The sequence below is a fragment of the Melospiza melodia genome, chromosome 4, assembly GCF_035770615.1.
Source record: "Melospiza melodia melodia isolate bMelMel2 chromosome 4, bMelMel2.pri, whole genome shotgun sequence".
In the NCBI taxonomy this organism is placed as follows: domain Eukaryota; kingdom Metazoa; phylum Chordata; class Aves; order Passeriformes; family Passerellidae; genus Melospiza; species Melospiza melodia.
In genome coordinates, this window is record NC_086197.1 from 21,991,451 (window position 1) to 22,016,400 (window position 24,950).

General features: G+C 46.4%; 1 protein-coding gene across 2 annotated transcripts; it reads right to left on the reverse strand.

Annotated features, from left to right (window-relative positions):
- Nucleotides 1-861: 861 nt before the first annotated feature.
- Nucleotides 862-18,493, reverse strand: YBX3 (Y-box binding protein 3). Of its 2 annotated transcripts, none has more exons than XM_063154246.1 (9): nt 18,256-18,493; nt 14,157-14,220; nt 12,396-12,429; nt 7,590-7,679; nt 6,828-6,950; nt 5,543-5,634; nt 3,326-3,497; nt 1,802-1,902; nt 862-1,393 (listed from the first exon to the last, which is right to left on the reverse strand). In XM_063154246.1, exons 1-8 carry the CDS (start codon nt 18,476-18,478, stop codon nt 1,837-1,839), a joined length of 864 nt encoding a protein of 287 aa, XP_063010316.1. In that variant the 5' UTR covers nt 18,479-18,493; the 3' UTR covers nt 862-1,393; nt 1,802-1,836. The 2 variants fall into 2 exon arrangements, with proteins under 2 accessions (XP_063010316.1, XP_063010315.1); XM_063154245.1 differs by having other exon boundaries at nt 5,543-5,637.
- Nucleotides 18,494-24,950: the final 6,457 nt, after the last annotated feature.

The following is a 24,950-nucleotide window of genomic DNA, read 5'->3' on the forward strand; positions in this document are numbered from 1 at the left end:
CCACTCAGCCTCTTCCCACCCTCCTTGTCCCCAAGGCAAAGGCAATAGGGTGCCAGGGTCCTTCCTCACCTTCCCAGAAGCTGGAGGCAAAGAGCTTTTGAGTGCAATTTTTTATGCCCTGCACTCTCTGCTCAATTCCTGAATAATAACAGGATTATTTGTTTGAGAAACAAATATGCTTATCTAGGATTTGGGTAACAGCAACTGCAAGACAGTGAGAAATGCTGGACTAGACAATGAAGGACACAAGATATGCACCCAGATTCAACAGCTGGAAGCAGACTGATAACACCTGGAATACAGTAAAATTTTAAGGAGTAACATTAAAACACCCCCGATATTATAAAATAGCTGAGTACTTTGCCCATTAACATAAGATGGCACAGGTACAGAGATTTCACTGGTTTGAAATGGAGTGGAGAAGCCAGTCAAACATTATTCAAAACAGAAGCTTAGATGAAGTGGTAGTTACTACACAAGTGTCCTTGAGCAGAGTCTCAAAACTTGGATTCTACTGTTTACACAACACAAAAGCCTAGCAAAACAGATGAGGGAAAAAACAAAAAAACATTCCAGGAACTCACTCCACATCCCCTAAACTCCTGCCACAAGACAGTAACAGGAAAACCCAACAATTAAACCATTAGTGTGAAAGGAACAGAAGGGAACACTGTAAACTATAGCTGTTTAGTCCAAAACTTCTGCAAAGAAATCACAGAAGTTTATCCACATAACCATGCTCAGGTATCATTCAGCAAGACACCAAAGAGGCAGCTCTCTTTCACATATAAGCACTGAAGGAACAAGATTAAAATAATGAAGTATTTTAAAAGCAAACATAAAAAAATACTCTACACCAGATTTTTTTTGGTAGTTGAAATCACTTTTATTTGTGAGGAACGTCACCCATGCTGCACAGTTTCAAATAGATCTTAACAAGGAAAGCGGAAGTTTGTCCTCCCCGTGTCCTGCAGTGAACAGGACTGGCACAGAAAAAAAACTCACACTTGGGAGGTTTAGCACCAGCATCCAATACAAAAAGCATTTTATTTCAATTTTAGTTCTTTGGTTGTTTGTTTTTTCCCTTTTCAGTTTGATACCAAAAGAAAAATTGAAAAAAATCAATACTAGCAAAACAGTGAAATTCTAGGGAAAAAAACCCCAAAATCAAATAGCTCAACAGTTGCTGTTAAAACTAGGGAGGTGGTTCTTTCTGAATCGCGCTCTCTTTCTCTCTTCATGCATCTGTCTTGTAGGCGTTCCCTGGATCTCAGCTGCTGGTAAATTTTCTTTTACATTTTGGTATTTCAAATCTTTGCTTTCATCATCACTGTTGACAATTTATTGCTTGTGTGTTTCTTTGGTGTTACTTTTGAGTGATACTTTAGGACACCTGTTGAAGAGCCACATGTTAAAAAAATGCAGTTTAAGTTTCACTGTCTCAATAAATAGACAAGACGTCAAATGAAAAGAATTATAACAGGCAGGATAAGCACAACTGGCTTATCCTGTCCACAATCAAGATCTTCCTAAAATAAAATAACTCATCAGCAGATATTGTTACTATACAGACCAGAGAGCTTCCTGGAAAAAAAGAAATCAATTATAAAGTAAAACTTACTTTGTGACAAATCCAGAGGCAGAGGGAAGAAAGAAGAGAAAAGCAGTATCTTGGTTTGCCTCTACAGCACTCTCAGAACTTATCACAAATATCAAGCCCCACAGAAGGGGATGTGGCCAGAATCCTAGAAGCATACAGACTCTGCTTTCACTGGGAAACAGAACTGTCCATATTCCTTACCTGAGTGATGGTAAAGGTGCCTGGGGAGCCGGACATTACTCAGCGCCACTCTGCTCTGTCACTGGAGCAGGATTTTCAGCAGGTGTTTCAGTTGTCTTTGCCTGAGACACAACAAACTCTTATTATAGGCAAAGGCTGACCTCCACACCCTTCCTCTCTTCAGCAGTACAGCCAGCATAATGCAAGTTTTAAAACAATCAAGAAAAATGCATCTCCAGAAAATATTTAATTTTAGTGTATTTCTTGTAATTGAGTATTACACAGCAGATTCTGTCAAGGGAGCACCTGAAGTAGACACTGAATGCGAAAAATCTTTCCTCATTAAAGTAGAATCTGTGTTTGCAAACAGTTTCCTGAAATTATCTGGTTCAAACAGTTCAGGAAATGGATCTAGATCTTTCAAATCCACCTCTCATGCTACATACAGAGTTAAGGTTTATGGAAGCAGGAAAACACAACTGTTTGCCCTTCAAAAATAATTGTTACAGTCTGACCCCAATTAAGAACTATCCAGAAGCACTGCCTATCCTACTGCCTTTTAAGTTCCTTTTGAGATCAGGTGCTTATTCTCAAAGAGCATCAGAAGAAGCAGGCAAGGAAATCAGCATGTCAGATTTGGTCATCAGAATTATCCAGCACATGAATACATTTATTAAAAATTCACACAGGGCAGAAGGTCTTGGACATTCACCCCATTAAAACCTCTGCTACATACAATCATTAAATCGTTTGGGTTGGAAGGGGACCCTGAAGATCACCTCATTCCAACCCTCTGCCATGGACAGGGATGTGACGGTGGTCACAAGGGTTTTGAGGTGAAGAGAGAGGTGAGAATGTTGACTTCATGTTCAGAAGGCTTGATTTATTATTTTATGAATATATATACTACATTATAACTATACTAAAAAGAATAGGAGGAAAAGTTCTCAGAAGGCTAGCTAAGCTAAGAATAGAAAAGAATGAATAACAAAGATCTGTGTCCTGGCAGAGAGCAAGATCCAGCTCTGCCATGAGTGGTCAGTAAATCCAAACATCCACAGGAGACCAATCACAGATCCACCCGTTGCATTCCACAGCAGCAGATAACCATTGTTTACACTTTGTTGCTGAAACTTCTCAGCTTCAGCAGGAAAAATCCTAACGAAAGGATTTTAATGAAAAGATGTCTGTGACACAGGGACACCTTCCACTATCCCAGGCTGCTCAGAGTTCCATCCAACCTGGCCTTGAACTCTTCCAGGGATTGGGCAGCCACAGCTTACCTGGGCAATCTGTGTCAGTGCCCCACCATCCTCATAAGGGAAAATTTTTTTTCCTCATATCCAATCTAGACCTACTCCCTTTCAGTTTGAACTCATTCCCCCTTGTCCTGTCACTCCAGGCCCTTGCAACTGTCTTGCCTCATCTTTCCCTTCAGGCCCCGCAAGGCCACAATGAGGTTCCCCCAAAGGCTGAGGCAGCCCAACTCCCCCAGGGCTCCCTGGCAGGGAGGTGCTTGTGCCCTGAGCAGCTGCCTGTCCGTACCTCCTTGCCCTCCTGTGGCGGGGCGCTGGCTGGGCGCGGCCGGCGCCGGTAGTTGTAGGGGCGCCGGTAGCCGCGGCGCAGCGGCTGCTGGCTCATGGCACTGGCCTCGTGATGGTTCTCCTTGTTTTCAGCCTCTCCAGTCGCCGGGGCAGGGCGTGGGCGAGGGGGCCCTCTGAGAGGGGCAGAAAGAGGTGGTAAGAACAAAATCAAGAAAGGTTCAACTACAGTAATTTTAGCCCAGCAAAACCTCCCAAAACCAAGGATCATCCTCAATGGTTTTGAGTTCTAGCAAACCATCCCTTCAGGGTTTGGCTGACATATGGTTGGAAAGGAAAGACAAGGAAAGTGGGTGTCTCTTCACTGCTGAAGCTACATCACCACATTCTGCTGTCTATCCTGCAATGAAGATGCAGCTAGCCCCTTTGAATTGCTAGCTAGCAGAAGAAACAAGCCAGTAGTGGCCACACAGGCTGACTGCGCTGAGTTAGCTTTGGCATGGCTAAATACTAGCCTAGTCCTATTCCTAATTAATGGTGGAGTCCTTGCAATCCTCCTCACTTCTACCTGAAAACCACTCCTGGATCTTGGCTCTTTGCCTCATGTTGCCCCTCTTAACCAATTAGGAAAAGTACCTATCACAGGTGAGCTGGACCTGATTAGCACTAAGCTAGCAAGTTCATGTTCTTGATGTATACAAGAGCATTTCACCTGATTTCTAGTGTAAACAATGTTTAAAAACTGTCAAAACACAGTCAAAATCCAGTTCCCATTAGCTAATCCACAGCCACCAAGTCCCAAAAGCCAATTTAGCTTTTCCAAAGGAACACAACAAAAGTGCCAGTGTCACTGGATCGAGTGCCTGTAAACAAAAGCAATATCTGTGAACTCAAACAGAAGCGTTGTGCACTGATAGGCTGTATCATTCCTCTCATAGGAAAATTGCATCAGAAAATAACAAGTTTCCATTAGTCATGGACAAGTTACTCAGCCTGTGATTCAACCCCATGACGTGCAAAAGCCTCACTGGACTTGCTATGGCACTATCTCTGACTGCCCAAAACTAATGAAGACTTGCAGGAATTATATTTATTCAGCTTGGATGCCAACAAGCAGCAAGCATCAGTAGTATCCCATTTCCCACAGTCCTAGATAAAAGAGCCAAATTGAACATGAATATGCATCAACAGAAAAGCCCAAACTAGAGGTGGAAGGCTTGTGGCTTTAGACCCAGATTCCAAAAGGATGAATCCATTGTGCATTGAACAGGCAAGTCATTACAATTAAGAACAATCTTGTTATCCCTATCAAATTCAGCTTGTTGCTGCTCTTGCACTGTTATTCACCTCCTACTTTTTGTTTTTGAACAAACATGCACATGAAAAAATGGGGATTACATCATTTTTACAGTTCATCTCTAAATTCTGTATTGGAATTTGACTTCATAAGCTACTTGATAAACAAGGACAATATGATGAGGGGCAACTGAGTGAATGGCAGACAAAGCAGCCCCTTGAGGACCTTTAAAGGCAATTTGTCCAAACCCCTTCAACTAGATCAGGTGGCTCAGAGCACTCTCCAACCTGACCTTGGTAAGGGGCTTCTACCACCTCTCTGGGCAACATTTTCAGTAGAGCACTATTTCACAGTTCTACCACACTCGTAGTAAAAAAGTCTTCCTTCCATTTATACTAAATCTCTTAGTTTAAAACCATTACCCTTCATGCTAACAAACACAACAGGCCCTCTTAAGAAGTTAATCTCCATCTTTCTTATAAGCCCCATTCAAGTACTGGGCAGTCAGCTCCCTCAGCCTGCTGGCCATGCTGCTCCTGCTGCACCCCAGGATATGGGTGGCTTTCTGGGCTGCAACTCCACATTTACCAGCTTACACACACAAGTTTTCACCCACCAGCACCCCCAGCAGGGTCCCAGATAAAGTATAAGTTATTACTTATCCAGAAAAGTATGAGTGTTCATCTGGGAGGACATGGACACTGCAGCTGACTTCAATATGCTGCTCAGTTGTGAGAAGTAATGGGATGCTAAGAATTCTTTGCCCTTTCTAGGCCATTATGATTCTGAACATACAAGCACATGAAACATATTTCTCCAAGTAATTAAAATGCTTCTCACTGTGCCTACCATTTGCATAAGTGCTCCCCCACTTGGAAGCCTGTACAGAGCACAAAAGTGACTGAGCAGAGGAACTGTACACACCTGCGATAGCGGGGACGGTAGGTAGGATTCCTGTGCACTTGCTGAAGTTGTCCTCCTTCTGTGACCCCATCCTTGATTTCTCCCTCAGCACCCTGCTACCCAAAGAAAACAAGTGTTGTATTTGACAGGCAGTATAGTAACCATAACACTGAATGCAAGCTCAAAACAAATATATCAGTACAGAAATCCCAGCATATTGGGTAAAAAGAAGCAGCAGATTCTCAAAAGGCTTAAATTCAGGCAAACTTAAGATGAGGACAAAACAAGAGCCACCAATACTGCTCCTGCTCCTCAGACTAAGAAGCTGTTCTTATAAACATTCTGTCTGAACATATTAACTGCATTTCACGACATGAAATGCACTGTAAGGGGTACATGTTATGGCAAGGCAGCTACTGATCAGGACAATTCTTTATTTGAAAACCTAACGAAGACATAACACAGAAATTTGCCACAGACCACTTCACATTCTACACAAAGCCCCATTCCACAGGGAACCCCCCACAACAATACCAAGAGGTTTTAAGATAGAGTGTTTGATGTGATGTAATACAGTTTATCTTTCTACACAGTCCTTTCAATCTTTCAGAGATACAGTGGTTATCTTTCCCCTTTAGTTGCTAATTGATAAAGCTGCACGTTGGTTTGGGTATTTTTTTCTGGTTTGATTTTTGTTTGTGATTTGTGTTTTAAATGCCAGCCATCAGTAATGTCTGTTTTAGAAAATGTTACATGAGTTAGAGTTTCTCATGTATTATTCTTTCCCTCAAAAGAAGGAATTTAACAAGATACCTAGAAACAGAAGTGCATCTTCTGCATCTGATCCAGCAGGAAGCAAAAGCTGTGGCATCCTAACAGCCCTTAGTAGTCTACCTTAAGTTTCACAGGTATCCTTCCCATTCTGCACAACCACCATGACCATACACAATTAAAAACTCTGCAATCATCTGTGATGTTCTCTCATGTATAAAAATGATCAGCATAACTAAATATCCAAAGGAATTAGGATAGATAGTAGGAACAGTTAGTATCTGACAGCAGTTGAGGTATAATTGAGAGACTCAGAACTCAAAAAAATAACACTTCTCAGTTTACAACAGCTTTATACTGCTTATCCACTTTGCAATACCAAACTGTTCTGGTTTTGTTGAGATGCCTTGTACACCATAACTTGAAAGTTTATTAGACCTATGTTGCATGATCAGAAGTGCCTCAGACAGTCAAGTGAGAAACAGCCCTGCCAGTACTGTGTGTGGCAGCAGCAATGCAGGGAAAGTGGACTCACACTCCGAGGTGGGCCCCGGCGCCGGCCAAAGTAGCCCCGTCGGTAGCGGCGCCGGTCTGCAGCGTAGCGGCTGCCTTCCACAGGGACTCCATCTGGACCAGTGACATTGGCTGCCTCTGCACCCTGTAAGGGCAAAGGAAAGGCAGCCAGGGTGGTGTGAGAAAAGAACAACCAGCTACAGGGAGCAGATGAAACAGGAAAGAGGCTTATTTGCATAAGGAATCACTGTAACTTGGAACTTTCTCCTGCACAAGGCAAAAGGAGGTTTGTTATTCCCAACCCCTTAAACAAGAGAGTTATCATGAGTTAAGAGACTGAAATCCTATCCAACAGCCTGAGTTCAGAGGAGGAAGCAAGAAGGAACTGACAGTCAAAAATAAACCTCAAAAAATGTTCAGGAAAGTAGAAGCATAAGGAAATTGAAAGTTCTTACAGTTATTAAGCTATCAGACTCGAAGACAAATCATTCAGGGCAATGTAGGCCTCAGTTCATAATTACTGGGCAGGCTGTAGGCTTCCCATGTTCTCTCCAGGAACAACTGCAGATTCCAGAAGCACTAGGATGCAGTTTCCTAGTAGTTTGGATACATATCTAGAAATATGCCTTAATGACACCTTTAAAGAACAGATTTCCCCCAGAAAAGCTATATGAATGCCACCAACCCAGTGGTTAACACATCAGACAGAGACATCAAAGACACAGCTAAAGTTGTGTGATATTATCTCTGTAGGACCACACCCTGCGGCTCCATGATCTCTCACCTTCTCTCCCTCAACCACATCAAATTCTACAGTCTCTCCATCACCAACGCTGCGCAGGTACTTCCGTGGATTGTTTTTCTTTATCGCCGTCTTGAAAGGAAAATGCATAAAAATATATTATTTTATGTTACTTATCTTACACATTCTTAGCCCCACAGATGAGGGAAGGGCAGCACTTCTCTGCTACGATTCCAACTCTACACACCAGAGCAGTCACTGCACTAAGGTATTTCAAATAGACTGATGTCTCTTATTTCACAGGCCCACCAATACTCAGTTCAAGGTCTCCTCTTCTCTCACTAAGTTCATAAATCCCCTGCTGCTCCAGGATCTGCTCTGTCCAGCACACTGGATATGGAAATTACTGCAAATCTCTGCATGAACAGAGTTCATACTCAGTGCCAAGGCAGCACTAGCAGCAAGTGTGATCCCTGCCTTCAGTCATTAGGAGAGCAGTAGACCATCTAAAGAGAACTCAAGACCCAGAGCATTACTGTAGAAGCATTAACTATATGGTATCACGGCAAGTCATAGCAACTAGAAAAGAATTACTATAACTCTGGTGCAACAAATTAGCATTTAATCTAAGCACTGTAAATGAGACCACAAATATTAGGTGAGTGTGTAATAACATAGAATAGTACCAGAACAGACAGATGGAATCTTAGCCATCTCTGCAAAGAAACCCCAAAGTAGTACAATAATAGCTATTAATGATAATACTCTTATTGTTACATAAAAATAACAACATGGGTTGGGATCAAAGCCAGTTATACACCTCCTCAGACTCACAGGAAACACTCCAAACTCCTGGAGCAATTTTCAGTCTACAAATACCTTACTTGTACTCTGTGGAGTACTTCTAGGACTCCACAAAAGGCTTTTATCAAGACAAGCCTATGGTCTGTTCATTAGGCAAGGCTTTGCAAACTGGAAGATGCCAGGGAGAAAAGACCAAGACATGCATTGCACAAGCTAATCCAGTCGCTATTTTCTCACTGAAAGATTATTATCTTGCACTAGATTATTAAAGACCAATTCACATTCCTGATGTGGGAACCTTTAGTTAGCATGAAGGAGGGAGATGCAGAGCCAGCAAAGAGAAACACACATGGAAACACAGGGCATAAACCTGGCTTTAAAAATTGGATGTGGGGCAGAAATAGGAGAGCCAGTTGTCCTGTCTGTCTGCAGAATGACCATCAGTGGAGCTGTTACCTCTGCATAGCAACAATATTTAGTCAACAGCCCCAAAATATTTCCAACTGAAGGAAAAATTTATTCAGTTTAAAGCTCATCTTGACTACTCTAGGAAACCTGCTTTCCTTGCTGCTCAATACAGTCTCCTTTGTGTTTCAGGCCACAGACCAGCATGTCCTTCTAGCCATACCTTTCCCTATATCCTGAAGCATGCCTGAATAGCCTAAGGAAGGGTGCAAGAGTGTATATACTATAATTGTCAAAGCAAAAGTATTCCAAGAGGTTTGGGGTTTTTTAATACAGAAACAGAATGACCTGTTCAAATCAATTCCTTTGGGAATTACTTTAGCAAGCAGAGACTCCACAAGTACCTCAAACAACTTTGTTTGCTTTCTGCAAACATTTTCTTTAGTATAACTGTCCCACTTCTAAAAATCAGATCAAAGTGTTTGCTTTGCCATAAATTTTATATACTAGTACTAAAAACCTTAATCTGCAACAAAGTTATTGATTTAGTACTATTTGTACTGAAACAAGTACTATTTGACTAAAACTTCTAAACTTGTGCTTTGCATGTCACAGAGAAGTCAATAAGCTGTATTTCAAACTCCTTCCCCTTCCCTGTAAGTGCAGAAGAAGGACTAAAAAATTTATTTTCAGCAGAGACAGATGAAGCTCCTCAAATACCCTTAAAAAGCATAATGAAAGATAAAAGCAACAGTATTCCACATGTTCTGTTCCCAGCTTTATGGGCAGAAACTTCAAGAATCCAGATCTGCCACTGCCAGCAGAAGGTAGAGGCTGCAGTAGGCTGGAGCTTGTTCTATAAAGGCAATCAGGACAACTTTAAGTAAATCCTAGAAATCCAAGCAGAAACTCTAAAGCTTTACTACTTCAGCTGCAGATAAACATCACTGAAATAAGCCTCTAACAAGCCTAGGCTCTAAGCTTGATGAAAAGACTTTTACTCTGTGTATCCAGAGGGAAGAGAGCACTATTCTCCCTGTTACTGTTTACCAGCATGCTGCAGGCTCCAGCTTCTCTGATTCAGAAGACAGATGTTTCATATTAACAGACAACACTCAACAACAAAGCCTTTCCTTTCCCAGGGGGAACACTGATGACCAGGCAACCAGAAGAGCCTCCAGAGCTAGTTCAGGTTCTTGTTTGAAAGAGTTCTTTCCATATGCTCATACCACCACATCATCAGCACATCCAGCCTTGTCCCAGTAACAGCCAAAATTTGTTACACTGATTCCTGGTGCAGGTACTTCAGGCTGTGCATGATCAACATAATCCAGCAAAGTGAAGAGAAAGATTAACTCCTCCTCACAGCTCATTGATTTCAACTCTACCTCATTAAATGTAACTGCTCTGGTTGCTGACATGTTTCCTGTTGTTAAATTGTGAGACACACTGCAGCCCATGAGGCAGATGGATCCCTTCTGCTCACAGCACCTGTAGCTGACTGACACAGTGCCCTGGGCAGCACCTTGCACCAACCAACCAGACAGGGATGCAAAGCAAAGAGCTGTCCTTCCCAAAAACACTGCCTGGGGCCCCTGCAACACAAAGGGTTAACTCAAAGCAAGCCATGCATGCCCTAAAAAGAAAAGCATTTTAATCTGTACTAGTTATAAATAGCATCCAATAGCCAGACACCAAGCACTAACCCCCATTCCAATCATGAGGTCGGCAGTTCCATGCAGGGGAGGCAGGGAGAAGCTGTATCTATTCAACTAGGTCAGCCTTATTCTGAAGGGATTAGGAGTGTAATCCAGCCCCTCCCAGGCACGAGGGCACTGTCAGCACAGAGGGAGCTTGAAGCAGGATGTTTGCTCACACATGGATTGGCCTCCCTCCTCAGACAGCCTCACCAGGAGCTCTGGCTGTCCCAGGCTCTGGGAGCGAGCACATCCAGGTGCAGGATGAGGAACATCTGAGTGCTGCCAAGCCAGAGCAGCACCAGAAGCCTCTACTCTGCCATGCACAGCCTGCCAAGAGGGTTAATCTGATGCAGGCCTGCACATGATGTGGTATTTCTGAAACAAAGCCAGTTTTGCTCACACCAAAAGGACTTCAGCCACAGGAGAGGGCAGGAGAGGGGAAGTGCCCACCCCTCTCCACACACACTCACCAGCTTACATTTAGGGGAACAATCTCCTCTACAGGTGAAGGAGACAAAACAGCACAGATAACACTACCTTTCTGTTTGGGTCTCAGCTGGCAGCCCTCCCAAGCAGAGTAACACTGATCCACATTATCTGTCATCAGCACAACAGCCATTTCCCAGGATATTGTCTCACAAGTATCAAGGAAACCTCATTTGTCTTTAAGGGAGCACTGCCTATCCAGAACACATTTCTCTTCCAGAACTGTTCCCACCCTCCTCTGGACACAATCCCACGAGACCACAGATGTGTCAGCATGCCCACAGCACAGGCTGCTAAGGAAGGAAAATGACCATCAAAAATCTGTGTATGCACAGACAGCTCTTGCTCTCAAGCCCACCAGCTGAACCAAGAACATGTACTGTGGACACTTCCCAACATCATTTTCTCTCATAACAGGCACTAGATTTATCCCCTTCCAGCTCCAGCCAGGTTCAGATAATGGGTGTACACCCTATGACCCAGAGAAACAGTTACCACTGTTACCACAGTTACCACTATTTAGTCATCAAGACACAAGAACTAAACTAACTCTCAGTGTTGACTCACCACTAAGGATATATGCACATATCCTCATTCTCAGCGACCAGCTCTGGGAAGAAACTTCCTGGTTACATTTGATAGAAATGCTGTCACACCACAGAGAAAGCTCATGCTCTCAAAGATCACATGAGCCTGCAGACATTTTATATGGGACAAACTCTAGGGGCAAGACTGCACTTTCTGGTGAATGATGCAAAACCAGATCTAAGCCAACTAATCATTTGACATCAGCATGGAGACAGCATCCTCTGTCTTGCCATTATATGCCTGCAACCTGAGAGTCACAGTATAAACTTAGAACAGCCTCCTGACAGCTTAAGGAAAGTCAACCAATAACAAGCCACTGGGCAAGCTCTCTCTGCTTGGGCATATTTGGCACACAGCCTTCCTCCTCTTCTGCCTAAGAGCAGCTGCCTTGTGCAGAAACAGCTGATGGCAACCCAGGCTGGTCAAGAGCCAGACTAGATCACTTTCTCTCCAATACCAGGGAGGGCAGACAGAACAGACCTGCAAGTGAAGAGAGTAGGAAGAAACAAAAGGCACAAGGAGCATGAGGAAACAGGGGAAGGACAGACAACAGCAGCAAGGTATTCACAGAGGAATCATCTCACCAAGAAGAGACAACCAAACAAAAACCACACCAAAAAACACCTTTAGTGTTCAAATTAGAGCAGACAAAAAGGGTTAAGAAGGGTTAAAATACCTAGCCCTTCATAGAGAAGGAAAACAACCTAACATTTCTCCCTGAAAACTTCAACATACATATCCACTCAAGTTATCTGCAGAAAATATTCTAAGGAGAAGCCAGGACAAGGTTGTGGAGCTGTTGCAGGAAGCTGCATTAGAAAGCTACCACAGCACACATGTCTAAGCACAGCTCCTGCTGTCTTACCTGATGAACAAACACATCTTCTTTGGTATCGTTTCTGTGAAAAGAAAGTGAGAAGTCATAAGAGTTTAGACTTAAGAGACTTTAATAGAAATTCCTGGCTTTTCAAGTGAAACCCTCCTTCTCCTAGCCTGTAGCACATGCCCTGAATTCCATACATTCTGTCTAAGCCTATGCTACAAAACCCTGCTCTGAACTTCTATGGTCATTTGCTTGAGAACAGAAAAGGTTCCCAGGCCTTCAAAAGGGTGAGAAGATGGGGGAGGTTCTCTGTAATCTTCTGGTAAATATTCTGTGTTTTCTTTTATGCAGGGGAGAGCTGATGACTGGACTGCTTGTTTTTCACTACTCTAACTCCCCAAAAACACTTTCAGAGGGACTGCAACCTGAGCTGTTACCCCAGAGGTCAAACAAGACTATCAACAGGACTGGCCACAGCTGTTAACAGAGATCTCCTTTCAGTGAAATTCAAAGCAAAGAGGCACAAGAGGTGTCAGGAGAGTCCACAGGAGGAGGACCCAGATATGAACGTGAGGTTTTCTGGATTAGGCCAGACACTTCAGGCTTCCACATACAAAACACAGAGAGATAAGTCTGAGACCTTGAATCTGTGTTCCCATACAACAAAAAAGAGCCTAAGCCCTGCCATCTGTTCACTCAATTCCTTCTCAACAAACACAACAGGTGGGTCAAAGAGTTTGTGAAGATAATGCGTAATCCCAAATTTGTTGTCCTGAATTGAAGCAATAGTAGATTTCACATTAGGAAAAAGTTAACAAGTTAATACACCACAACCAGGTGAAGGCTCTTAGATCAACTGCTATTACAGATTTTAAGAGGACTTCCTAATTAAAACTCTTCTTCTGAGCTTATGTAACACTGGATAATAACCTCCAGAGACTGAGATTAATACCATACCACAACTGGCTTCAGATCCACAAACATGGGGTCTTCTACCCTTTTCTGCACTGTCCAACTCACCCAAATCTGCCTGATGTGTAACAACTCAAGTGAAATAACTTGTCAGGTATGTTTTTTGGAAGACAAGTGTTCAGCATGCAGCAGTTTCATTCCTCAAAAAAGCACACAAAACATTTAAGCCTCTCAACCACAAAGATATTTCAGCCTTAAAAGCCAGAGTTCCCTCCAGTAAACTGAAAGCATGGGTCCTCTGCACCTAGAGGTTACAGATGTCCATCTAGAGATGACCAATCTCACCTACAGCTGTTTGGATTCTCAATGGTATTCAGAGATTTGTTTGTGCCCAGAGAAGAGGGAAAAACCAAAAGATACAAAGAGAAAATTTCTATGAAACTCGGGCCTGGCATACTTTCAGTGAGATACTATCAGGGAATCTCAATGAGTACCCACTGAAGCTATTCTGACCAAGCAGTTAACACTTTAAGTTTACCCAAAAGTATTTCCCCTCATCCTCCTACCTTTCCCAGGCCTTTGAAAAAAGTCAGGCAGTCACTAAAGAGTATGTAGCTCATTAAGAGTGTAGCAGAAGTAAACATGAGAAACAGGTAACAGACCAAATTTGTAGAGTTTGACCCTTTCTGTTTTCTCCCCATGCACATAACCTTTTATTGGAGGCTGAGGTGCTTAAGAAAGTTTACTGAGTGCCTGGCCAAAGCTGACTATCAACTGCATGAGCTTGTAGTCAGGTCCTGAGGTCTCTGTTGCAATCAGTAACACGTGGCCTATCTTGTGTACTACGAGTCTTAGTACAGCATAAATACAACTATCAGAATTTAAACATACCTGTTGATAAAGCCATATCCATTTCTGACATTGAACCACTTGACTGTGCCAAGAACTTTGGTGGCTGGAAAGAAAATTAAAGAAGTTAATCTAAAATATAAGGAAGTAAATAACATTACATAAATACTTCTATAACTGCATATGAAGTTGCAACAGCTTATTCTGTTCCCTTAACACTCAAAGTGTGCCTTCATCTCCCAGTTCAGCTCATTCTAATGCAGTAACAAGACAGTACTTTACCACACTATTCTTCCGTCAAGGGTTTACCACACACCACAAAACCTAGCCCTATTTTCAGAATAGATGCCGAATTCTATTATTCTCTATCCCAGAAATGGGCAGCAAAGCTGAAAATCCCACTTGCGGTTCATCAGTTCCCTTCAGGTTAGTAGCTAGACATGAAATACAACCTGAAGGAAACTGTCTACAATTCCTCTCTTTTAATTACAGTTACCTTTCTTTCTTCCTTGAAAACCAAAACTGCCCAAAGAAGCAGTATCAAGTACTGTGCAACCCTCTCTAGTGGAAAGGCAGCACATCCTTATTCTGGAAAGCTCCTTCTTGCATTGTCAGCATCATACTAACCAAATAAGACCCCACAAGACTTGCTTTTGGGTTTTTTTTTTCTTTTTTTAGTACTCCTACTGATAAGATGACCAGTGATTGTGATGCCTTAAGTTTGAGCTTTCATATTTTTCAGACTCCATACGGTCTTAGTAACTCTGAACTTCATATGAAGTGTTAGCAAGCTCTCTTCACAGCTGAATTAGACAAAACAATCCTTTTCCAGCCTGAGAACCAAGCTTCAGGCTACAGCTTCAGGCCCAAAAGTACAAACAAGAGCAAACTGATGAGAGCAATGTGAGAGGATGGGACTTCATAACCTGAAGCTGAAATTGGACATTTAATCCCAATATGTAAATAGACCAAAACTTATTAAAGTGTGAAAACTCATGACTGGTCATACACCTTGGGCAGAGCCACACAGGGTTCCTGTACTGCCCAAGGTGCATCCCTTTTAATAAATACCTGCTTTATTCCTTTAAAACTGTTTAGCCTCTGCTCCAGGTTGCCTCTCTAGGCATCAACTGTGTAGTTTAGTTACAAAGTGACCAACTTCATGTTCTGTGACTTTCAGTATCAAGACAAGCTCCTGTCTCTGCAGTAAAACAGCATTTACTTAGAAGCCACACTACAGTGTCTTACAGGAGCTGGCAAAACCTGTTTCTCCAACTTGTAGGCATGTGTAGGAGGAACTCGACAGTGATGGAGGCAGTTCAACCTCTCCTTACCTCACAGCAAATGGATGGACACCACCAACTTGTACTTTTCAAACTCCTGGTTAAAGGAGAGCTCTAGCCTCTATAATTGACGAGCTGTTACTTGTTAACACAGCTCAATTACAGCTACTTAGGCAACCCGTGTACTTACTTGAAAAGGGTCCAGTCACCTACAGACAACTGCTTGCTAAAAACCTCACATACATGTTTTGGGAGTGCCAGGAACTCAAGAGGCAGTAAAGGAAAACAGAAAAGAGAATCTCCAGTTTAGAAGTCCACATCACTCTGCTAGAGGCAAGAACACACTGTAAATTGTTACCTCCATCTACTCTACACCTGTATTCTTTCCAAATATTCACAAAGAGATGACGGAGCCAGCCAGACCTCTGGGCTCACGGCCCCTCAAGTAAGAGTGTCTGACAACAGCAGTGCATTGTAGCACTGCTGCTGTTATTACTGCCAATAACAGGCCCTTTCCCATTGCCCTTTGAGAAGTGAAGTTTTTGGTCTTCTTTAATATGCTTTTTAGTAGAAAATGTTCTTATTCAGAAGCAGTGAAGTCTTAACATGACTGAGATACCACCTAGCAAAAAAGAGTCTGCCTAGTGCAACATGCATTCCTAAGAATTCTTGTTTACTGGAACAGAAAAACATTCCTTCAGTGCCAAACTTGTTCAGTAAACAGTGTTCAGCACCAGTATTTATAGCTGTGCTTTTAGGTTTAGTTTCATAGGGACATCACCACATACAGACACCTCCTGCTACCACAATGGCATTGGCTACAAGAGCTCCCTGCACTCACACAAATCAACAGGAGGGGACAGGGGAACACAGAAATAGTGCCAACAGTACCTGCAGGTTTCAGCCTGCTTTGAGAAACAATGTCAGTACCACTGCTTCCCTCAATATCATCCCTTCCCTCCTCTGCAAAACAGCTCTGGAATCTGTCAGCCTACTTGAACCAGATTAGGAAGAAGCCTAGGAAGCAGGACAAAAACCCTCAGAGGGGTCAAGAGGCTGGGGAAGGAGAGGCTGTCAAAACTCACTCTGTGGCCAGCTAGCTGCTGCTAAGTGGAGGAGTATGCACACAGTTTAAAAACAACATTGTTCCATGGGGGAGACTCCAATATATTCCCCCTAAAGCAGCGTGCTTGCAAAATTAGACATCTACAGTCTCCCCTAAGTATAATTGTGGGCCAAAAAAAACTTCAGACAAAAGCATGACACTGAACATCCATGGCACAGTCACTGGTAAGCCTGAGCAGGGAAGTCTGGCAAGGAGGAGGACAAGCCCAGAGGAGAGCACAGTAACCAGCTGAACTGATGAGTCATAGAAGGCAGTTGGTGTGCTGACATACATCCCACCAGCAAGTGGAAGCCCACATACTTGTACAAGATGCTGTCCTCTGACACTATCAGAGGAAACAATCACCAGCCACTCCTACCCATGACAAAATAGCCTTTTAACAAGGAGAGCCAAAGCTTCCTGTGACCAGGCAAAAAGAGAAAGTTGAGTAACCTTTACCCATATTCCTAGAAGCCAGACATCTGGATGCCTCAAGCAAGCATAAGATTTTGCTTCTAATGGGAGCTTTGTAAAAGAAGGCTTAAGGGAACATAACTACACAGGTGACCATTAACAGGGACATATGAGGTGGACTTTAAGTCAATTTTCAATTAGCATTTACAGTGATCCTTTTCCTCATCATTCCTAATAAAAAGCTTGCCTAGCAATAAGGGCATTTTCCAAAACCATCACCACGGTGGTTTTCATTTTCCTGCTCGTTCAGGAAAGGTACTTCTACCTTCACTTCCCCCGACCCCTTCTCTCCAAGCAATGGGAATAGGTGAACAAGGTAAAAGCATTACCAGGAATGAAATAAGCCACATTAAGGCAAGAAGCAGCCAGATATACCAGCAGATATGGATGTGCTGATTCCTGTGTACTAATTACTGACAAATGAGGTAACAGAGAAAAACAAAAATGACTCACACAAGCTGTGCCTCCAAGCTCTGCTTTGCTAGAATTCTTTCTAACTCCTCTCCAGAGAAATCCTTTACCTGGACTCTCTTTCTTGCAGCAAAACCTCAGTTCTCCCCTTCAGAAGAGAAGGTCCTGTGTATCCTTAAGGAAATCTGAGACCCTACACTGTAAGTCAGCTTCAACTTTGCCTTTACCAAACCCTCAGAAGTTACACAGTTACAAACAGTACACCCCTATCGGCAGCAGCCTGCAGATTTGAAGTCCTGTCCTTTTCAACAGGTTGATCCTATTTAATCGCAATGAAAACGAGCCACACTTGCTACGCACTGGGCTTGAGCAGAGAGATGGCAACATGACACTTCGTTTGCCTTCTTACTGATAGTAAAGTAGAAACCAAACCCCGCCCCTCCAAAAGAATCCTCAAAACAAACAAACCCCACTAAACCTGGAAGCATTACTAAAGCAAGATTCTTTATGGATAGAAAAGTTGTTCCAGGACTTTAACATTAAGGAGAGGCACACAGGGTTTCGAGCAGCCCTTCCCCGGGGGGCCGCCGCCGGCAGGTGCCGGGACGGGCTGAGCCGGCCGTGCCGCGCTCGCTGTCCCGCACGCTCCGGGCCGATGAGGCACACCCGGGCTCCCGCCCAGCTCCCGAGCGCGTCACGGCCGGCGCCGCGCGGCTCCCCCGGCCCGCGAGGAGGAGGCGGCCCGGCCTGACTCACGGCGTGGGCCGGGGGGGAGCGCGCCGGGCCGGGCTGCGGGCGGCGGCCGCCGGCGGCCCCCGCGCCCCGCTGCAGGTGCGCCGCCAAGTTGCGAGCAGGGCCCGGTACTCACCCAGCACTTTCTTCGCCGACGCGGCCGCCGCGGTTGTGGTTGTGGCTGCGGCGGCGGCGCCGGGGGCCGCCTCAGCAACAGCCGCACTCGGCGCGGCGGCGCTGGCGGGGCTCTTGGGAGCCGCGTCCGGGACGGCGGGCGCGGGCGGCGCGGCAGCCGCGGCCGGGACGGGCGGCGCGGCGGGCGCGGGGCTGGCGGCGCTGGTCTCCGGCGCCTCGCTCATGGTGCCGGGCGGAGGTGTTGGGTGCTCGGCCGCGCTCGGTCTTACTGCCCCCAAAATGGCCCCGCCGAAGTTTTAACACAGTCAGCGGGGGCCGGAGCGGCACGCGCGCTGCCTCATTAGCATTTAAAGGGGCCGCGCCGGCAGCCAGCGGGCGGCGTCGGGTGCGCATCCTGTGGCGGCACGGCACGGCACGGCACGGCACGGCACGGCACGGCACGGCACGGCACGGCACGGCACGGCACGGCACGGCACGAGGAGAGAATCTACAATATACAACTCATCGCCTGCAATCTACAACTTCTTCGTGAGGGGAAGTGGAGGGGCAGGCTGTGATCTCCGCTCTCTGGTGACCAGGGACAGGACCCAGGAACGGCTGGAGCTGTGTCAGGGGAGGGTCAGGGTGGATATCAGGGAAAGGTTCTTCCCCAGAGCGTGCTGGGGCACTGAACAGGCTCCCCAGGGATGGTCACGGCGCCAAGGCTGCCACAGCTCCAGGAGCGTTTGGACAGCGCTCTCAGGGATGCACAGGGTGGGACTTTTGGGAGCGGTCTCGAGCAGCGCCGGGAGCTGGACTCGGTGATCCTTGTGGGTCGCTTCCAGCGCAGGGCGTATTCCGTGATTCGGGGACATGGCATTGCACGGCGTGGGTGGGCGCTCTCCGGCCGCTTGTCCGTGCCTGTCCGTGGCCACACGCGCACACAGGTGTGTGTGTGTCTGTGTGTCCGTGTGTCCGTGTGCGCGGTCCCTGAGGCCGCCCCGCTGGGGGCGCTGCGCGGGCGCGGCGCTGGAGGGAGATAGCGCGGGTTTGGGGCGCGGGCGCTCTGTGCGAGGTAGGAGCGCGCTGCTGAGGGGCTGCGGGGCTCGCTGAGGGGCTGCGGCGTGTCGCTGAGGGGCTGCGGGGCTCGCTGAGGGGCTGCGGGGTGTCGCTGAGGGGCTGCGGCGTGTCGCTGAGGGGCTGCGGCGTGTCGCTGAGGGGCTGCGGCGTGTCGCTGAGGGGCTGCGGCGTGTCGCTGAGGGGCTGCGGGGCTCGCTGAGGGGCTGCGGGGTGTCGCTGAGGGGCTGCGGGGTGTCGCTGAGGGGCTGCGGGGTGTCGCTGAGCAGCTGCGGGGTGTCGCTGAGGGGCTGCGGGGTGTCGCTGGGGGCTGCGGGGTGTCGCTGAGCAGCTGCGGGGCTCGCTGAGGGCCGCGGGGTGTCGCTGGGGGCTGCGGGGTTTGTGCATTGGCGCGGTCACCCCTGTTTCTTCCCACTTTTCTCCCGTCGGCACTTTCATTCCCGCGGGTGTCCTCCAGTCCCACCCTCCCAGGGCGTTTCGTTTTCACCGCTGCTGTCCCGCCGCTGCCTCATTTCGCTGCCACTGCCCGTATCTCTCTCTCGGTTTGTTGCCTGTGTCTTCTTCCTTTTCCCTGTCCTTCTCCCACTGTTTGTACAGCCTCCACGAGTGTAGCTTTGGCGATGTTTCTTCTCTCTTTTGCAGTTTGCACTCACCAGCACCCCAACTTTATTCCACATTCTCCCCATTTAGTCCATCATTTTTCCCCAGATGGATGCCTGAACTGGAGCATCGGGGACATGGCCTTCTCCATTTACTCCACAGGCAAGGAAATAACGTGTTTCTGTACACAAAGCTTTTCCTTACTTCTCTGTATACCTGAACACTCAAGGGCACGGTCCTGTTTGTTTTTTCCTTTATCTGCCCTCCTGATCTCCACTTCTTAATAATTCCTTCACAGTTCTTGCAGCTAAAGAGAAGATCTTTGGAGAGCATCCTTTGCTGAACATGCCTGAGACAGCAAAGCCAGCTGCTATTACACTTCTCACTGCATCCCTCTGTACGCATAAGAGACAAAAAACATTTTTTATCCCAATGCTGTGATCATTACATTACTTGAAGAATATGTCACTCTATTTCCTTTTTCATTTTTCAGGATGAAAATTTCTAAGAAGGTGCTCATAGGAATCAATTTCAAGAGGATAGTTTAATTATGTTATGGAAAATGTGTAATCAAGACACTGATGTGCACTTGATACATCAAATTTATTTTCAGTGAAGTTGTTAGTTGATTTTTTCTTCCTCAAGTTAATTTTAGAGTTTAATGAAAAACCCATTCAACAAAAAAAACCTACAGTATACAAGCTGTGAAATATACTGTGACAGAAAATTGGCAATGTTTTCCCCTGGGTTTGTTATTTTAATATGGAAAAAAAATAGGGTAATCTTATTTTTCCTTTTCTAGCTTCCAATTTATAATACATTTCCTCTGCTTCAGTATTCAAAGTCGTTTCAAGAATTATATTGGAAGCAATCAATCCACCAATTTAGGTAACAAAAACTTTTGCATGGGCTAAGTAATTTCTGCCTCTCTACATTCTCTGAGTATTTCCCATCAACTTGTTGTAAATTACTGTTTCATAGAACTTAGAGCAGTACAGAATCACAGATTGGTCAAGATTGGTTTGTCCTTCATGTGTCTGGAAATCCAGGATTAGTTGCTCCCCATGGATCTAGGTGAGGCTGACTTCCTTCCTAAGTAAACTGGAAGCTCAGACCCCTCAAGTGTAGGGATAATTACATATTTCTTAATTAGATGATCACAATGAGCTGGTTTGCCTCCTCACTTGGTGTGTAATTATTCAACACATCATGCAGCCCTCGGACTGGATGCACAATTATTCATTCCCTTCTTTCTCCAGAATCCTGTGGGGATTAAACCAACCCCAGTGAATTTGGAGTGCTGAGAACTGGCAAAAGCATCCCATAAGATTTCTGGATCCTGTAGGTACAGTTTATTTGGTGATTTATGGATACGAATAACTTTTTTCTATTTATAAGGTGTCTCTTCAGGAGCCTCAGGCTCAGCTGAGAAATCTGAGGAGCAAAACAGGATTATGAAGGTTTTACATGGTAGGGAATATGCAAGGTGCCTGCAGGTCTGGAGCAGGACACACTGATCCCATAAGGCAATGGAAAGACAGATTGAACTACCAGATTCTACAATTACAAAATGTAATGCTGATCAAAACATAAACATTTTGCAGATACAAATAAATTTCTGTAATTGTATTTCTTCGGGGAAACAAACTAACTAAAAAAAAAAACCCTTCCAATAAAGAAGAAAGGTTCTGTTTCAACAATTGCAAAAACTGACATTTAGCACAGCATTTCCAAATAATTTCATGTACCGATTTTTTTTCAAATGCTGAATTCTTTTTCTTTACAGTCTAGTGTATAATACATATTAATTTTATATTGTCAAGAGCTGCTTCTCAAAGAACATCTTAAATATTGGAATGGAGGCAGTTTTACAAAATCTACTGAACTGTTTAAAGGTTGGGGTTTTTTTGAAGACTTTCATGAAGGGGGAAAACCCCAAACCTGACGCTGACTTTATTGGGAATTATTGTGAATTCTTTAATCTAAAAAGAATCAAAATGGTTTCTAGATTAAGTATCTGCAGGGTCCAGCAGTCAAATGCAAAATGCTGCTCCACCAAGCTGAATGCTTCAGAGTAAGACATAAGGCGTAGGTAAAGGATAAAAACCATTTCCCATGAAAGCCGTGGGAGGTGATGTGGGACAAGGTAACAAAGTTACTGGCAGAGGAGCTGACAGATTTCTGTGGTGTTCTGCAAGCACCTCCCAGCCCTCTCTGAGAAATACCAAGGCGAGCCTGGGAAATAAAACTTCCAGTGGACAATTTGTGAGAGAAGTTTGTGAAATGAGATCACACTACTCGAGCATTTGAAGTGAAATAAATTAACAAAATACTTCAAAATTTTTCAAAGGATCCATTTGGATGTGTTAAGTGGGTGTATATGGTGGTCTACATACATCTGCTCCATTGTGGGAAATGAAGAACAATTCATCCCAAAATAACCCAGAGTGTGGCATTGACCTGGGAATTGTTGGATTGAATTCACTCTAGACACAGAGGATGTGTTTCAAACTTGAGGTACCCAAGAATTATTGTTCATAAACAATTTTGGATCCTTCCAGATGGAAGAATTTAAAGGACTGCCACAAGGATTTGTGCAAAACACAGGAAAAGCCACTGAGTAAATTAATGCTGAGTAGCTGGCTGGCTGTGATATATGAAAAACCTGATTCCAGGCCAGAGCTGAAATATGAAATTGGAAAAGAAAGATGATGATGATGATGATGATGATGATGATGAGGACGACGATCCTGTTCCCTGCCTGCTGCTCTGTGCCCCTGCTCCTGCCAAGGCCGCTGGTGTCATCTGAGGGGTTAAGGTGGCATAAGGCAAGTGCACAGGAGGTTGTTCTAGCAGACTGCGAGCTATAGTTGGAAGGACATGATGAGGACAATTAGCTCTCCTGAGCGCTGAATTGCGTGGTGAGAATCACACTGGCTTGCTCCCGGACCTTTGTTTATTTACCATTCTAAAGAGACTGGATGCCAGCCAGCCGCTGGCTCTGTGAGGAGGCAAAGGAACGGGATGAATGTGTTTGCAAAGGGCTTTGCAAGTGGTAATTTAGGGGACAGTCACAAACAAGTGTAGTACCTAAATTTCAGCTCAGAAATCCCTTCCGCAGCCTCTTACACTGACCACAAGCCACATCTTTACCAACGACTCGGACAGCACAGAGACCACACACAGAGGAGCACTGAAGGTGCGCCTGCCCTGCAGAACAAACACGGAGACTGGCAGAGCCCCCTCACCTCCCTGCTGGCTCAGGGCAGACGAGGCGAGCTGCGAGCAGCCACCACAGATCCGCGGGGAGCCTCGGTGGGCGCTGGGCAGCTGCACGTCAGAGCCAGGCAGGGGCTTGGCGTGAGCAGCTCAGCCCAGAACCGCACACGCTGCCTTCGCCCCTCCAGCACCTCTCTTGGAAATGGCCTTTCCCTTGAATTTAATGGTTCTTTCTGAAGCCATTGCCGGGCTGTGCAATCCTTTCCAAAGTGACGGGGTGTGCGTCACTTCGGGAGGCGAGACGGCAGGAAGGGGCAGGGCCAGGATGGACACTGGGGCCGGGTCGGCATAGCGGTCGGCATCAGGCAGCCGAGCAGCCTCCTTTGTAAGGAGCGAGGGCCTTAGTGGTACCACACCAAAGATGGCGGCCCAGCCGGATGCGGCTTCTGCCAGCACCCAAGATGGCGACGAAGGGAAGCGGGCACGTGATGCCACACCAAAGATGGCGTCTCACTTAGCAGTTACTTCCGCCAGTGCCAAAGATGGCGGAACAACCGGTGATCACGTGATGCCGCACTAAAGATGGTGCCTCATCCGGAAGCGACTTCTGCCAGTATCCAATGTGGTGGCACGAGCAGGAAGTCACGTGATACCACACCAAAGAGGGGGTCTTAACAGGAAGTGACTTCTGCCGGCGCCCAAGGTAGCGGACTGCACAGGAAGTCACGTGACGTCACACAGAAGATGACTGTCGGCACTAGGCTTATTTGACCTTCCAAAGATGGCGGTGTGTTGCGCATGCGCTTTGGGTAGGGGAGGAGATCGCGTCCTAGAAGTAGCGCGCGCCTCTCAAAAATGTATGTTCGATTGCCTGAACTCCACCCCGCGCTTCCAGCGCGATTTTCCACGGCGTTTCCCGGTGTGAGAACACGGGCTGTGGGCCAGCGGCATGCGGGGACACGGACTGCAGGGACACGGGCTCTGTGGGGACACGGGCGGTGGGGATACGGGCTGCGGGGACACGGGCTGCGGGGCCAGCGGCGTGCAGGGACACGGGCTCTGTGGGAACACGGGCTGCGGGGACACGGGCTGTGGGACACGGGCTCTGTGGGGACACGGGCGCTGAGGGGACACGGGCTCTGTGGGGACACGGGCTGCGGGGACACGGGCTGTGGGGACACGGGCTCTGTGGGGACACGGGCGCTGAGGGGACACGGGCTCTGTGGGGACACGGGCTGCGGGGACACGGGCTGTGGGGACACGGGCTCTGTGGGGACACGGGCGCTGAGGGGACACGGGCTCTGTGGGGACACGGGCTGCGGGGACACGGGCTGTGGGACACGGGCTCTGTGGGAACACGGGCTGTGGGACACGGGCTCTGTGGGGACACGGGCCGAGGGGACACGGGCTGAGGGGACACGGGCCGTGGCCCAGCGGCGCCGGGAGCAGGCAGCAGGACGCAGCTCCTCTCTCGCAGCAGGTGCGAGGCGGCGGCCGGAGCTGGAGGCAGGGATTGCCAGGCAGGGATTGCCAGGAAGGGATTGCCAGGAAGGGCCAGCAGGGAGAATTCCCGCTGCCAGCTGCTCCCTGGGAATGCTGGGCGGACTCGGGCTGGGGAGCTGGCAGGTGTGGGGGGTGTTCATGTCCCCGGGAGCTGCTGAAATGACAGCTGGCAGCAGCCTCGTGTGGCTCTGTGGAGCCAGCCACAGCGCTGGCAGCCGGGTGAGAGCTGGGAAATGAACATCAGCGGGCTGGAAACAAGCCGCAGAAATGGGTTATAATGGGATGGACTTCCCCCAAGCATCTAAAAATAAAAATCCT

Bases quoted from the DNA above. Each gene is read 5' to 3' on its own strand.
- YBX3 (XM_063154245.1), bottom strand. From the start codon at position 18,478: ATGAGCGAGGCGCCGGAGACCAGCGCCGCCAGCCCCGCGCCCGCCGCG. The intron at 14,221-18,255 runs GTGAGTACCGGG...TTTTCTTTCCAG, and splicing joins GTCGGCGAAGAAAGTGCTGG to CCACCAAAGTTCTTGGCACA. The intron at 6,951-7,589 runs GTGAGAGATCAT...TTGCCCTTACAG, and splicing joins ATGTGGTTGAGGGAGAGAAG to GGTGCAGAGGCAGCCAATGT.